This window comes from Engystomops pustulosus, unplaced genomic scaffold (assembly GCF_040894005.1).
Source record: "Engystomops pustulosus unplaced genomic scaffold, aEngPut4.maternal MAT_SCAFFOLD_359, whole genome shotgun sequence".
Classification (NCBI taxonomy): Eukaryota; Metazoa; Chordata; class Amphibia; order Anura; family Leptodactylidae; genus Engystomops; species Engystomops pustulosus.
The window spans coordinates 7,633-24,077 of record NW_027285238.1 but is presented as its reverse complement, the minus strand read 5'-3'; the positions used below and the strand labels follow the sequence as shown (position 1 = coordinate 24,077).

At 46.1% G+C, this 16,445-nt stretch overlaps 1 protein-coding gene across 1 annotated transcript in view; it reads left to right on the top strand.

The window, feature by feature from the left end:
• LOC140111002 (sperm-associated antigen 17-like) overlaps positions 1–16,097 on the top strand; it is a gene marked incomplete at its 3' end in the record, with an annotated part of 66,476 nt that extends 50,379 nt beyond the window's left edge. The window contains exon 2 of the mRNA XM_072132306.1: positions 15,957–16,097. Coding sequence (XP_071988407.1) covers positions 15,957–16,097 — 141 coding nt within the window. The remainder of the gene's footprint in view (positions 1–15,956) is intronic.
• Positions 16,098–16,445: the final 348 nt, after the last annotated feature.

Here is a 16,445-nt window from a genome sequence, read left to right as displayed (position 1 = left end):
GATGATATTAGAGAGTATTCGGTCTCGGTTGTATTGGTGTTGGGGTGTAATCTTGCCTATCTAGTCTCAGCAGTACGTTACCATAATCCTACCTATACGATGATGATATTAGAGAGTATTCGGTCTCGGTTGTATTGGTGTTGGGTTGTAGTCTTGCCTATCTAGTCTCAGCAGTATGTTACCGTAACCCGACCTATACGATGATATTAGAGAGTATTTGGTCTCGGTTGTATTGGTGTTGGGGTGTAATCTTGCCCATGTAGTCTCCAGCAGTACGTTACCATAACCCTACCTATATGATGATGATATTAGAGAGTATTCAGTCTCGGTTGCATTGGTGTTGGGTTGTAGTCTTGCCTATCTAGTCTCAGCAGTACGTTACCATAACCCTACCTATACGATGATGATATTAGAGAGTATTCGGTCTCGGTTGTATTGGTTTTGGGGTGTAGTCTTGCCTATCTAGTCTCAGCAGTACGTTACCATAATCCTACCTATACGATGATGATATTAGAGAGTATTCGGTCTCGGTTGTATTGGTGTTGGGTTGTAGTCTTGCCTATCTAGTCTCAGCAGTATGTTACCATAACCCGACCTATACGATGATATTAGAGAGTATTTGGTCTCGGTTGTATTGGTGTTGGGGTGTAATCTTGCCTATCTAGTCTCCAGCAGTATGTTACCATAACCCTACCTATACGATGATGATATTAGAGAGTATTCGGTCTCGGTTGTATTGGTGTTGGGTTGTAGTCTTGCCTATCTAGTCTCAGCAGTATGTTACCATAACCCGACCTATACGATGATATTAGAGAGTATTCGGTCTCGGTTGTATTGGTGTTGGGGTGTAATCTTGCCCATGTAGTCTCCAGCAGTACGTTACCATAACCCTACCTATATGATGATGATATTAGAGAGTATTCGGTCTCGGTTGTATTGGTGTTGGGGTGTAATCTTGCCTATCTAGTCTCAGCAGTATGCTACCATAATCCTACCTATACGATGATGATATTAGAGAGTATTCGGTCTCGGTTGTATTGGTGTTGGGGAGTAGTCTTGCCTATCTAGTCTCCAGCAGTATGTTACCATAATCCTACCTATACGATGATGATATTAGAGAGTATTCGGTCTCAGTTGTATTGGTGTTGGGGTGTAGTCCTGCCTATCTAGTCTCAGCAGTAAGTTACCATAACCCTACCTATACGATGATGATATTAGAGAGTATTCGGTCTCGGTTGTATTGGTGTTGGGGTATGTTCTTGCCTATCTAGTCTCAGCAGTACGTTACCATAACCCTACCTATACGATGATGATATTAGAGAGTATTCGGTCTTGGTTGTATTGGTGTTGGGGTGTAGTCTTGCCTATCTAGTCTCGGCAGTACGTTACCATAACCCTACCTATACGATGATGATATTAGAGAGTATTCTGTCTCGGTTGTATTGGTGTTGGGGTGTAATCTTGCCTATCTAGTCTCAGCAGTACGTTACCATAATCCTACCTATACGATGATGATATTAGAGAGTATTCGGTCTCGGTTGTATTGGTGTTGGGTTGTAGTCTTGCCTATCTAGTCTCAGCAGTATGTTACCATAACCCGACCTATACGATGATATTAGAGAGTATTCGGTCTCGGTTGTATTGGTGTTGGGGTGTAATCTTGCCCATGTAGTCTCCAGCAGTACGTTACCATAACCCTACCTATATGATGATGATATTAGAGAGTATTCGGTCTCGGTTGCATTGGTGTTGGGGTGTAGTCTTGCCTATCTAGTCTCAGCAGTACGTTACCATAACCCTACCTATACGATGATGATATCAGAGAGTATTCGGTCTCGGTTGTATTGGTTTTGGGGTGTAGTCTTGCCTATCTAGTCTCAGCAGTACGTTACCATAACCCTACCTATACGATGATGATATTAGAGAGTATTCGGTCTCGGTTGTATTGGTGTTGGGGTGTAATCTTGCCTATCTAGTCTCAGCAGTACGTTACCATAACCCTACCTATACGATGATGATATTAGAGAGTATTCAGTCTCGGTTGTATTGGTGTTGGGGTGTAGTCTTGCCTATCTAGTCTCAGCAGTACGTTACCATAATCCTACCTATACGATGATGATATTAGAGAGTATTCGGTCTCGGTTGTATTGGTGTTGGGTTGTAGTCTTGCCTATCTAGTCTCAGCAGTATGTTACCATAACCCGACCTATACGATGATATTAGAGAGTATTTGGTCTCGGTTGTATTGGTGTTGGGGTGTAATCTTGCCTATCTAGTCTCCAGCAGTATGTTACCATAATCCTACCTATACGATGATGATATTAGAGAGTTTTCGGTCTCGGTTGTATTGGTTTTGGGGTGTAGTCTTGCCTATCTAGTCTCCAGCAGTACGTTACCATAACCCTACCTATACGATGATGATATTAGAGAGTATTCGGTCTCGGTTGTATTGGTGTTGGGGTGTAATCTTGCCTATCTAGTCTCCAGCAGTACGTTACCATAACCCTACCTATACGATGATGATATTAGGGAGTATTCGGTCTCGGTTGTATTGGTGTTGGGGTATGTTCTTGCCTATCTAGTCTCCAGCAGTACGTTACCATAACCCTACCTATACGATGATGATATTAGAGAGTATTCGGTCTCGGTTGTATTGGTGTTGGGGTGTAATCTTGCCTATCTAGTCTCAGCAGTATGCTACCATAATCCTACCTATACGATGATGATATTAGAGAGTATTCGGTCTCGGTTGTATTGGTGTTGGGGAGTAGTCTTGCCTATCTAGTCTCCAGCAGTATGTTACCATAATCCTACCTTTACGATGATGATATTAGAGAGTATTCGGTCTCAGTTGTATTGGTGTTGGGGTGTAGTCCTGCCTATCTAGTCTCAGCAGTAAGTTACCATAACCCTACCTATACGATGATGATATTAGAGAGTATTCGGTCTCGGTTGTATTGGTGTTGGGGTATGTTCTTGCCTATCTAGTCTCAGCAGTACGTTACCATAACCCTACCTATACGATGATGATATTAGAGAGTATTCGGTCTTGGTTGTATTGGTGTTGGGGTGTAGTCTTGCCTATCTAGTCTCGGCAGTACGTTACCATAACCCTACCTATACGATGATGATATTAGAGAGTATTCTGTCTCGGTTGTATTGGTGTTGGGGTGTAATCTTGCCTATCTAGTCTCAGCAGTACGTTACCATAATCCTACCTATACGATGATGATATTAGAGAGTATTCGGTCTCGGTTGTATTGGTGTTGGGTTGTAGTCTTGCCTATCTAGTCTCAGCAGTATGTTACCATAACCCGACCTATACGATGATATTAGAGAGTATTCGGTCTCGGTTGTATTGGTGTTGGGGTGTAATCTTGCCCATGTAGTCTCCAGCAGTACGTTACCATAACCCTACCTATATGATGATGATATTAGAGAGTATTCGGTCTCGGTTGCATTGGTGTTGGGGTGTAGTCTTGCCTATCTAGTCTCAGCAGTACGTTACCATAACCCTACCTATACGATGATGATATCAGAGAGTATTCGGTCTCGGTTGTATTGGTTTTGGGGTGTAGTCTTGCCTATCTAGTCTCAGCAGTACGTTACCATAACCCTACCTATACGATGATGATATTAGAGAGTATTCGGTCTCGGTTGTATTGGTGTTGGGGTGTAATCTTGCCTATCTAGTCTCAGCAGTACGTTACCATAACCCTACCTATACGATGATGATATTAGAGAGTATTCAGTCTCGGTTGTATTGGTGTTGGGGTGTAGTCTTGCCTATCTAGTCTCAGCAGTACGTTACCATAATCCTACCTATACGATGATGATATTAGAGAGTATTCGGTCTCGGTTGTATTGGTGTTGGGTTGTAGTCTTGCCTATCTAGTCTCAGCAGTATGTTACCATAACCCGACCTATACGATGATATTAGAGAGTATTTGGTCTCGGTTGTATTGGTGTTGGGGTGTAATCTTGCCTATCTAGTCTCCAGCAGTATGTTACCATAATCCTACCTATACGATGATGATATTAGAGAGTTTTCGGTCTCGGTTGTATTGGTTTTGGGGTGTAGTCTTGCCTATCTAGTCTCCAGCAGTACGTTACCATAACCCTACCTATACGATGATGATATTAGAGAGTATTCGGTCTCGGTTGTATTGGTGTTGGGGTGTAATCTTGCCTATCTAGTCTCCAGCAGTACGTTACCATAACCCTACCTATACGATGATGATATTAGGGAGTATTCGGTCTCGGTTGTATTGGTGTTGGGGTATGTTCTTGCCTATCTAGTCTCCAGCAGTACGTTACCATAACCCTACCTATACGATGATGATATTAGAGAGTATTCGGTCTCGGTTGTATTGGTGTTGGGTTGTAGTCTTGCCTATCTAGTCTCAGCAGTACGTTACTGTTACCCTACCTATACGATGATGATATTAGAGAGTATTCGGTCTCGGTTGTGTTGTGGTGTAATCTTGCCTATCTAGTCTCAGCAGTATGCTACCATAATCCTACCTATACGATGATGATATTAGAGAGTATTCGGTCTTGGTTGTATTGGTGTTGTGGTATGTTCTTGCCTATCTAGTCTCAGCAGTATGTTACCATAACCCTACCTATACGATGATGATATTAGAGAGTATTCGGTCTCGGTTGTATTGGTGTTGGGGTGTAATCTTGCCTATCTAGTCTCAGCAGTACGTTACCATAACCCTACCTATACGATGATGATATTAGAGAGTATTCGGTCTCGGTTGTATTGGTGTTGGGGTGTAGTCTTGCCTATCTAGTCTCAGCAGTATGTTACCATAACCCGACCTATACGATGATGATATTAGAGAGTATTCGGTCTCGGTTGTATTGGTGTTGGGGTGTAATCTTGCCTATCTAGTCTCAGCAGTACGTTACCATAACCCTACATATACGATGATGATATTAGAGAGTATTCAGTCTCGGTTGTATTGGTGTTGGGGTGTAGTCTTGCCTATCTAGTCTCAGCAGTAAGATAGAACTACCTTCAAGTTGTCCTAGCTTCCTCTCCTTACTTGTGTGTGTATAGTCTCCCCTCTGCTATCTGCAGGGTTTAACATCAGTAATGACCCAGAAAGGGCGACCCATGTGGTACTGCTGAGAGAGACGTGGCCATCTCACCCGTGTAGCAATGTGTCACGGGGGCCTTTCCTGCCTGACTTTCCACACTGGTCAGGACTAATGGATACGCTGTAAGAATTCCCCGCGCTACTTATAATGGTCCGTCGCTGCTGTCGAAGGGGAGGCCATGCTATAGATCTTTGTGTCTGGTTATGGCTTTGGCCTGGATAACCTCCTCAGGCTGATGACTGTATGGCTCAGACTGTCCCTATAACGGGAACCTTCAGCCCGGTCTACAGCCGGCAAGTCTCTGCCGCCCTTTCAGTTCTGCTACTCTTTGGTCTCCACTGTCTTTCTTGTCCCACTACTAAAACCCACACCCAGAATCAGGGCAGAGCCCCTTTTTATAAGCTGTGAGATTCTCCGTCTAGAAGGTTCTGGGCTGCCAGCCAATGATACAGCCTGCTTACTACCAGTGATGCCATACAGTCAACATTGAACATACATATTAAAATATGTTAATTTACAGACAATAAACATTAATATCTATACAGTAAGTAGGTTCCACAGAGCTCACTCGGCATGACAGGGGCTTTACACGTAAAGGCACCGAGCCGTCCTGCAGTAATGGACAGGAGCGAGATGGCCAGTCCCTCCCAAGCAACACCACAGGGGTCTCTGGGTCACCACACTGTCAGAGGGGCTCAATAACTTTATATATTCAATCCCCTGTGTGAGTGAGCAAGATGGAACAGGTGGCCTGTATCTAAATGTGGGTCAAGTGTTTGTTAATTATTATATTTTAATGTGCATGTTTGATGTTTATTGTTTGTAGTCACCTGGTGTTAAGCAGCCTCTGTCATTGGCTAGCAACCCAGAACCTTTTTCAAGAGAAAGCCCAGATGTTGCACATCAAGTAAGACACAATGATTGTCCAGCACCCGCTTGGAAGTCATAGCTGTGTTCATATGGGCGGTGTTACTCTTATTGCAGTGTAAGGGCGATGGGCTTTGTAAGGGCGATGGGCTTTGTAAGGGCGATGGGCTTTGTAAGGGCGATGGGCTTTGTAAGGGCGATGGGCGGATATACAGGCAGTGGGGCGGAGCTGTGACTACCTCTCACACAGGATATACAGGCAGGGGGCGGGGCTGTGACTACCTCTCACACAGGATATACAGGCAGGGGGCGGGGCTGTGACTACCTCTCACACAGGATATACAGGCAGGGGGCGGGGCATCACACAGGATATACAGGCAGGGGGCGGGGCTGTGACTACCTCTCACACAGGATATACAGGCAGGGGGCAGGGCTGTGACTACCTCTCAAACAGGATATACAGGCAGGGGGCGGGGCATCACACAGGATATACAGGCAGGGGGCGGGGCTGGGACTACCTCACACAGGATATACAGGCAGGGGGCGGTGCTGTGACTACCTCTCACAGGATATACAGGCAGGGGGCGGGGCTGTGACTACCTATCACACAGGATATACAGGCAGGGGGCGGGGCTGTGACTACCTCTCACAGGATATACAGGCAGGGGGCAGGGCTGTGACTACCTCTCACACAGGATATACAGGCAGGGGGCGGGGCTGTGACTACCTCTCACACAGGATATACAGGCGGGGGCGGGGCTGTGACTACCTCTCACACAGGATATACAGGCAGGGGGCGGGGCATCACACAGGATATACAGGCAGGGGGCGGGGCTGTGACTACCTCTCACACAGGATATACAGGCAGGGGGCGGGGCTGTGACTACCTCTCACACAGGACATACAGGCAAGGGGCAGGGCTGAATATAATGTGTTTTGATCTCCTGTCTGGTGAATATATCAGTGATGTCATCAGCAGGGGGCGGGGCTGTGACTACTATTTGTGAGCATCATAGTTCTATCTGAGGATGACAATGTGTAGGAGGTATTGTCAGTGCTGAGGCTGCGGGGGATGAGGGGTTAACCCCGCGTTGCGGCGGGCGATGTACAGCTGCGTCCTGCTGGGAGAACTTCCTATGGAAACACAATGATTGTATTGAAGGGTCTGAGCAGAGGCTCCTGATCGAAGGCGTCCCCTTCCCCTCTGCGCCTCCGAGACCCCATTTATAGAGGCATCACCCAACACCAGGATAATTGTGTGTCCCCGGACCCTGCGGACGTTGCATGGAAGGACAGCGCCACACAGTGGTGGTCCAGGGGGAGCGCAGCCCCTCGTCAGGCATAACTCAAGCACTAAATACATCATTCACACCGAATAATCGGAGCGTCCGTAATAAAGTGCTAGCCCCGCGGCCGAGACACCCCCCTCCCCAGCACAATGCAAACCATGAGCTATCAGCTCCCAGAGCGCGGTATGAGAACATGTAATATACAGACACACTGGGGCTCATTTACTTCCCCGGTGCTGTCGCGATCCGGCGGCGCGTTCTCCCACGAGGATTCGGGTCTTCTGGCGATTCACTAAGGTCGTGCGCCCGATGTCCACCAGGTGTCGCTGCTGCGCTGAGGTCCGCCGGAGTTCACCTTCTTCGTCCCGGTGCATGTAAGTGCTGATCTCCGCGTTTTGTCTGAATCAGTTGTATGTTCTGACGGACACGCCCCCCCGATTTCTTTCGCGTGAAAGCCGGCGCCGGTGCACCACAATCCGATCACTTGTGCCAAAAACCCGGTGCAATTCGGCGCAAATCGGAAATATTCTGGAAACCCGGCGAAAATGCGCGGTTCGGACCCTTAGTAAATGAGCCCCATTGTATGTCTGGGAACAGGTTATATAGGAGCACGGTGTGGTGTTATATTATATGTATGGGGACAGGTTATTTAGGAGCGCCGTGTGGTGTTATATGTATGGGAAGAGGTTATATAGGGGCATGGTGTGGTGTTATATGTATGGGTAGAGGTTATATAGGGGCACAGTGTGGTGTTATATGTATGGGTAGAGGTTATATAGGGGCATGGTGTGGTGTTATATGTATGGGTAGAGGTTATATAGGGGCACAGTGGTGTTATATGTATGGGGAGAGGTTATATAGGGGCACAGTGTGGTGTTACATGTATGGATAGAGGTTATATAGGGGCACAGTGTGGTGTTACATGTATGGGTAGAAGTTATATAGGGGCACAGTGTGGTGTTATATGTATGGGTAGAGGTTATATAGGGGCATGGTGTGGTGTTATATGTATGGGAACAGGTTATATGGGGGCACAGTGTGTTGTTACATGTATGGGGAGAGGTTATATAGGGGCACAGTGTGGTGTTACATGTATGGGGAGAGGTTATATAGGGGCACAGTGTGGTGTTATATGTATGGAGACAGGCTATATAGGGGCACAGTGTGGTGTTATATGTATGGATAGAGGTTATATAGGGGCATGGTGTGGTGTTGTATGTATGGGCAGAGGTTATATAGGGGCACAGTGTGGTGTTATATGTATGGGGAGATGTTATATAGGGGCACAGTGTGGTGTTACATGTATGGATAGAGGTTATATAGGGGCACAGTGTGGTGTTACATGTATGGGTAGAAGTTATATAGGGGCACAGTGTGGTGTTATATGTATGGGTAGAGGTTATATAGGGGCATGGTGTGGTGTTATATGTATGGGAACAGGTTATATGGGGGCACAGTGTGTTGTTACATGTATGGGGAGAGGTTATATAGGGGCACAGTGTGGTGTTACATGTATGGGGAGAGGTTATATAGGGGCACAGTGTGGTGTTATATGTATGGAGACAGGCTATATAGGGGCACAGTGTGGTGTTATATGTATGGGTAGAGGTTATATAGGGGCACAGTGTGGTGTTATATGTATGGGTAGAGGTTATATAGGGGCACGGTGTGGTGTTATATGTATGGATAGAGGTTATATAGGGGCACAGTGTGGTGTTATATGTATGGGTAGAAGTTATATAGGGGCTTAGTGTGGTGTTATATGTATGGATAGAGGTTTTATAGGGGCACAGTGTGGTGTTATATGTATGGGTAGAAGTTATATAGGGGCATGGTGTGGTGTTATATGTATGGGTAGAGGTTATATAGGGGCACAGTGTGGTGTTATATGTATGGATAGAGGTTATATAGGGGCACAGTGTGGTGTTATATGTATGGGTAGAGGTTATATAGGGGCACAGTGTGGTGTTGTATGTATGGGTAGAAGTTACATAGGGGCACGGTGTGGTGTTATATGTATGGGTAGAGGTTATATAGGGGCACAGTGTGGTGTTATATGTATGGAGACAGGCTATATAGGGGCACAGTGTGGTGTTATATGTATGGATAGAGGTTATATAGGGGCACAGTGTGGTGTTATATCTATGGACAGAGGTTATATAGGGGCTTGGTGTGGTGTTATATGTATGGGTAGAGGTTATATAGGGGCATGGTGTGGTGTTATATGTATGGGTAGAGGTTATATAGGGGCACAGTGTGGTGTTATATGTATGGATAGAGGTTATATAGGGGCACAGTGTGGTGTTATATGTATGGGAAGAGGTTATATAGGGGCACAGTGTGGTGTTATATGTATGGGTAGAGGTTATATAGGGGCACAGTGTGGTGTTATATGTATGGATAGAGGTTATATAGGGGCACAGTGTGGTGTTATATGTATGGGGAGAGGTTATATAGGGGCACAGTGTGGTGTTATATGTATGGGTAGAAGTTATATAGGGGCACAGTGTGGTGTTATATGTATGGGTAGAGGTTATATAGGGGCACAGTGTGGTGTTATATGTATGGAGACAGGCTATATAGGGGCACAGTGTGGTGTTATATGTATGGGTAGAAGTTATATAGGGGCTTAGTGTGGTGTTATATGTATGGGTAGAGGTTATATAGGGGCACAGTGTGGTGTTATTTGTATGGGTAGAGGTTATATAGGGGCACAGTGTGGTGTTATATGTATGGGTAGAGGTTATATAGGGGCACGGTGTGGTGTTATATGTATGGGTAGAGGTTATATAGGGGCACAGTGTGGTGTTATATGTATGGGTAGAGGTTATATAGGGGCACAGTGTGGTGTTATATGTATGGAGACAGGCTATATAGGGGCACAGTGTGGTGTTATATGTATGGGGAAAGGCTATATAGGGTCACAGTGTGGTGTTATATGTATGGGGAGAGATTATATAATGGCACAGTGTGGTGTTATATCTATGGACAGAGGTTATATAGGGGCTTGGTGTGGTGTTATATGTATGGGTAGAGGTTATATAGGGGCATGGTGTGGTGTTATATGTATGGATGGAGGTTATATAGGGGCACAGTGTGGTGTTATATGTATGGGTAGAGGTTATATAGGGGCATGGTGTGGTGTTATATGTATGGGTAGAGGTTATATAGGGGCACAGTGTGGTGTTATATGTATGGATAGAGGTTATATAGGGGCACAGTGTGGTGTTATATGTATGGATAGAGGTTCTATAGGGGCACAGTGTGGTGTTATATGTATGGAGACAGGCTATATAGGGGCACAGTGTGGTGTTATATGTATGGGTAGAGGTTATATAGGGGCACAGTGGTGTTATATGTATGGATAGAGGTTATATAGGGGCACAGTGTGGTGTTATATGTATGGATAGAGGTTATATAGGGGCACAGTGTGGTGTTATATGTATGGGTAGAGGTTATATAGGGGCACAGTGTGGTGTTATATGTATGGGTAGAGGTTATATAGGGGCACAGTGTGGTGTTATATGTATGGGTAGAGGTTATATAGGGGCACAGTGTGGTGTTATATGTATGGGTAGAGGATATATAGGGGCACAGTGTGGTGTTATATGTATGGATAGAGGTTATATAGGGGCACAGTGTGGTGTTATATGTATGGGTAGAGGTTATATAGGGGCACAGTGTGGTGTTATATGTATGGGTAGAGGTTATATAGGGGCACAGTGTGGTGTTATATGTATGGAGACAGGCTATATAGGGGCACAGTGTGGTGTTATATGTATGGGTAGAGGTTATATAGGGGCACAGTGTGGTGTTATATGTATGGGTAGAGGTTATATAGGGGCACAGTGTGGTGTTATATGTATGGAGACAGGCTATATAGGGGCACAGTGTGGTGTTATATGTATGGAAAGAGGTTATATAGGGGCACAGTATGGTGTTATATGTATGGGTAGAAGTTATATAGGGGCATGGTGTGGTGTTATATGTATGGAGACAGGCTATATAGGGGCACAGTGTGGTGTTATATGTATGGGGAAAGGCTATATAGGGGCACAGTGTGGTGTTATATGTATGGGGAGAGATTATATAATGGCACAGTGTGGTGTTATATGTATGGACAGAGGTTATATAGGGGCACAGTGTGGTGTTATATGTATGGGTAGAGGTTATATAGGGGCATGGTGTGGTGTTATATGTATGGGTAGAGGTTATATAGGGGCTTGGTGTGGTTTTATATGTATGGGTAGAGGTTATATAGGGGCATGGTGTGGTGTTATATGTATGGGGAGAGGTTATATAGGGGTACAGTGTGGTGTTATATGTATGGGTAGAGGCTATATAGGGGCACAGTGTGGTGTTATATGTATGGGTAGAGGCTATATAGGGGCACAGTGTGGTGTTATATGTATGGGTAGAAGTTATATAGGGGCACAGTGTGGTGTTATATGTATGTGTAGAGGTTATATAGGGGCACAGTGTGGTGTTATATGTATGGGGAGAGGTTATATAGGGGCAGGATGGGGGTGTCCTCATACAGGGGTTCTGCTGGTTATTGGGATCAGGTAGTGTCCTTATGCCTGGTGTAGACCCTCAGGGATCTGGTGGAGTAGCCCTTTATGCTGACAGGACACTCGGGGCGCGGGGAGGATTTCGGTTTCATTAGTGAGCGCTGCTTTTGGCTGAGAGGAGACGTCTTCTGCTCCCACTTCAACATTTCTCACCAAAGAGGAGACTCATCCATCAAGACGTCTTCTTCTTCTTTCTTCTTTCTTCTCCTTTGAGTTTTATGTGGACTCAGTAAATCACAGAATAAAATCCCGAGGAGCGCAGCAGAGACCCCCGCCCCGCGCAGATGATTTGGAAACAAATGTGAGAGTGGGATGATCTCAGCACTTGGCACGGCGGGCACGCGGCATTAGGGGAAAAGATGATGAAATCAGGATTTTCAGTTTTATTGGCTCCTTGAAGCTCCGTAGAGTTCCTGCCAAGTTACAAATTGTAGAAGAAATAATAAGTTCTTCAGAGAACGGCGCAGACATCTATTTCTGTCCAGGCGCTGGAGATGGGAGGAACCGGGCGCGAATCTGTGGAGCAGAAAGTGATGGCCTCCTCAGGACCTTCATGGGCTGGTGGCCAGTGGTCAGTACCAAGGCTTGGAGTCCTAGGACCATCTATCAGTATTGGCAGATTGGATCCACATGTCCATGTACGATGTGGTCCTTCACCTCCACGAGGACAACTGCAGCCGCCCTCCGGAAGGAAACTTGGTCTGATGTTTGGCCAAGATGATTGTCTACGAAACAATGGCAGCCTCTCATGCAAAGCTGTAGTGGATAGTGAGAAATCTAAAGCCCAAAACATTGTTCTGTTTTGCTTGTTAGTGTAAGAAGGAAAGTTCTTTACTGTGCCAAAGAATTTCAAGAAAGTCTCCAGAAGTAATGGATAGGTTCTTGGTAGAACCACCTCTAAAAAGCTCTGTCCTTTGGATCGAGTTCTTCTTGTTCTTCAAGAGAACATAAACCAAAGTGTCCACTGCCCTTCTTGCCTCCATTAGACCGGTAGAAGATAGCATCTAACCGTCTCAAACCACCGGAAGTCTCACTCACCTACCTTCATGGAGGTCACCTGCCTTCTCACAGACAACATAGTCTTCCTCAGTCAAGACTTATAGAACATATAGAATATAATCTTTGCCAGATCATCCACAAGTATTCCTTCTTCTCATTCCTTTTGATGATAATTCTTCATCTGTTCTTCGGTGGATTTTAGGACAAGTTGTGATAAGGAAACATTTTGGAGGTTATGGGAAATGCTCTGACCTCTGGGACCAATACTTGAGTCTTTTTGGTGTAAACTAGCTATAAAATTTCCTGCACTGTTACAAATATCTTAAATAACATGTTTCTAAATATGGCCAGCATTAAAAGGAACACATTCTCTTGTACTTAAAATTTTATGTAGTCATCTTTAAGAGTTTGATACAATTTCACAATTTATCTACAGTTCTGCTATGGATGTAGGGATGGGATAGAGAGGACTGTGCAGCTGTGACTGTAGGGATGGGATAGAGAGGACTGTGCAGCTGTGAATGTAGGGAGGGGATAGAGAGGACTGTGCAATTGTGACTGTAGAGAAGGGATAGTGAGGACTCTGCAGCTGTGACTATTGGGAGGGACTAGAGAGGACTGTGCAGCTGTGACTGTAGGGATGGGATAGAGAGGACTGTGCATCTGTGACTATTGGGAGGGACTAGAGAGGACTGTGCAGTTGTGACTGTAGAGAGGGACTAGTGAGGATTGTGCAGCTATGACTGTAGGGAGGTGATAGAGAGGACTGTGCAGCTGTGACTGTAGAGAGGGACTAGAGAGGACTGTACAGCTGTGAATGTAGAGAAGGGATAAATAGGACTAGAGGAACTAGAGAGGACTGTACAACTGTGATTGTAGATAGGGCATAGAGAGGACTGTGAGGCTGTGACTAGATAAGGGATGGAGAGGATTGTGCAGCTGTGACTGTAGGGAGGGATTAGAGAGGACTGTGCAACTGTGACTGCAGGGAGGGATTAGAGAGGACTGTGCAGCTGTGACTGTAGGGAGGGACTAGAGAGGACTGTGCAGCTGTGACTGTAGAGAGGGGATGAAGAGGACTGTGCAGCTGTGATTGTAAAGAGGGACTAGAGAGTACTGTGCAGTTGTGACTGTACAGAGGGACTAGAGTGGACTTTGCAGATGTGACTGTAGGGAGGCGATAGAGAGGGCTGTGCAGCTGTGACTGTAGAGAAGGGATAGAGAGGACTGTGCAGCTGTGACTGTAATGAGGGGATAAAGAGGACTGTACAGCTGTGACTGTAGAGAGGGACTAGAGAAGACTGTGCAGCTGTGACTGTAGAGAAGGGATGAAGAGGATTTGCAGCTGTGACTGCAAGGAGGGACTAGAGAGGACTGTGCAGCTGTTACTGTAGGAAGGGGATAGAGAGGACTGTGCAGCTGTGACTGTAAGGAGGGACTAGGGAGGACTGTGCAGCTGTACCTTTAGGGAGGAACTAGAGAGGACTGCACAGCTGTTACTGTAGGAAGGGGATAGGGAGGACTGTGCAGCTGTGACTGTAAGGAGGGACTAGAGAGGACTGTGCAGCTGTACCTTTAGGGAGGAACTAGAGAGGACTGCACAGCTGTTACTGTAGGGAGGGACTAGAGAGGACTGTAAAGCTGTCACTGTAGGGATGGGACAGAGAGGACTATGCAGCTGTTACTGTAGGGATGGGATAGAGAGGACAGTGCAGCTGTGACTGTAGATAGGGACTAGAGAGGATTGTGCAGCTGTGACTGCAGAGAGGGACTAGAGAGGATTGTGCAGCTGTGACTGTAGAGAAGGGTTAACAAGGGCTGTGCAGCTGTGACTGTAGAGAGGGACTAGAGAGGACTGTGAAACTGACTGTAGAGAGGGACTAGAGAGGACTTTGCAGCTGTGACTGTAGGGAGGGGATATAGATGAATGTGCAGATTTTACTGTAGGGAGGGACTAGAGAGGACTGCACAGTTGTGACTGTAGGGAGGGACTAGAGAGGACTATGCAGCTGTGACGTTAGAGAGGGACTAGAGGGGACTGTGCAGCTGTGAGTGTAGAGAGGGACTACAGAGGACTGTGAAGCTGTGACTTTAGGGAGGGACTAGAGAGTACTGTGCAACTGTTACTGTAGAGAGGGGATAGAGAGGACTGTGCAGCTGTGACTGTAGATAGGTAATAAAGTGGACTTTGCAGCTGGGACTGCAGGGAGGGGATAGAGAGGGCTTTGCAGCTGTGACTGCAGGGAGGGGATAGAGAGGACTGTTCAACTGTGACTGTAGAGTGGGACTAGAGAGGTCTGCGCAGCTGCGACAGTAGAGAAGGGATGAAGAGGATTTGCAGCTGTGACTGTAACAGGGGGGACTAGAGAAGACTGTGCAGCTATGACTGTAGGGATGGACTAGAGAGGATTGTGCAGCTGTGACTGTAGGGAGGGGATAGAGAAAACTGTGCAGCTGTGACTGTTGGGAGGGACTAGAGAAGACTGTGCAGTTGTGACTGTAGGGAGGGACTACAGAGGACTGTGCAGCTGTGACTGTAGTGAGGGACTAGAGAAGACTGCACACATATGGCTGTAGGGAGGGACTAGAGAGGACTGTACAGCTGTGACTGTAGGTAGGGGATAGAGAGGACTGTGCAGCTGTGACTAGGGAGGGACTAGAGAGTACTATGCAGCTGTGACTGTAGGGAGGGGATAGAGAGGATTGTGCAGCTGTGACCAGGGAGGGACTAGAGAGGACTGTGCAGCTGTGACTGTAGGGAGGGGATAGAGAGGACTGTGCAGCTGTGACTGTAGGGAGGGGATAGAGGGGACTGTGCAGCTGTGACTGTAGGGAGGCGATGGGGAGGACTTTGCAGCTGTGACTATAGGGAAGGGATAGAGAGGACTATACAGCTGTGACTGTAGGGAGGGGATAGAGAGGACTGTGCAGCTCTGACTTAAGATTCAAGTTTTTTTTGTTATTGGGGGGGGCGGGGGATATGTTAAACCTCTGTGTGATGACCAGGTGTTGACCACCAGTGGTTTGAGGTATTGACCGCAGCTGTGGTGTCAGTAGATTTCTCATGATGATGAATGTTTCTGTTGATTTTGCTTCACCTCCTTTCTTGTTATTATTCCAGGATTCTTGGAAGGTGAACATCGCTCTTGTGGTAGAAAATCAAGAAGAAGATGAAGTCCACACCAGAGCCCTGTCACAGGCCGTGCACCTCCCCCAACGACGGCTCTTCAGCCTCGTGTCATGGGACAAGGTCCTGGAGCAGGTAGGTACTCTATACACACTGCCAGCCAGGCAGCAGGTCACACTAAAGAGAGATAGAGACATAGATGAGAGATAGATAGAGACATAGATGAGACATAGATGAGAGATAGATAGAGAGATAGATAGAGATAGATAGATAGATAGATAGGAGATAGATAGATAGATAGATAGGAGATAGACAGATAGATAGGAGATAGATAGATAGGAGATAGATAGATAGGAGATAGATAGATAGATAGGAGATAGATAGGAGATATATAGGAGATAGATAGGAGATAGATAGATAGAAGATAGATAGGAGATAGATAGATAGATATATAGGAGATAGATAGATAGTTAGGAGATAGGT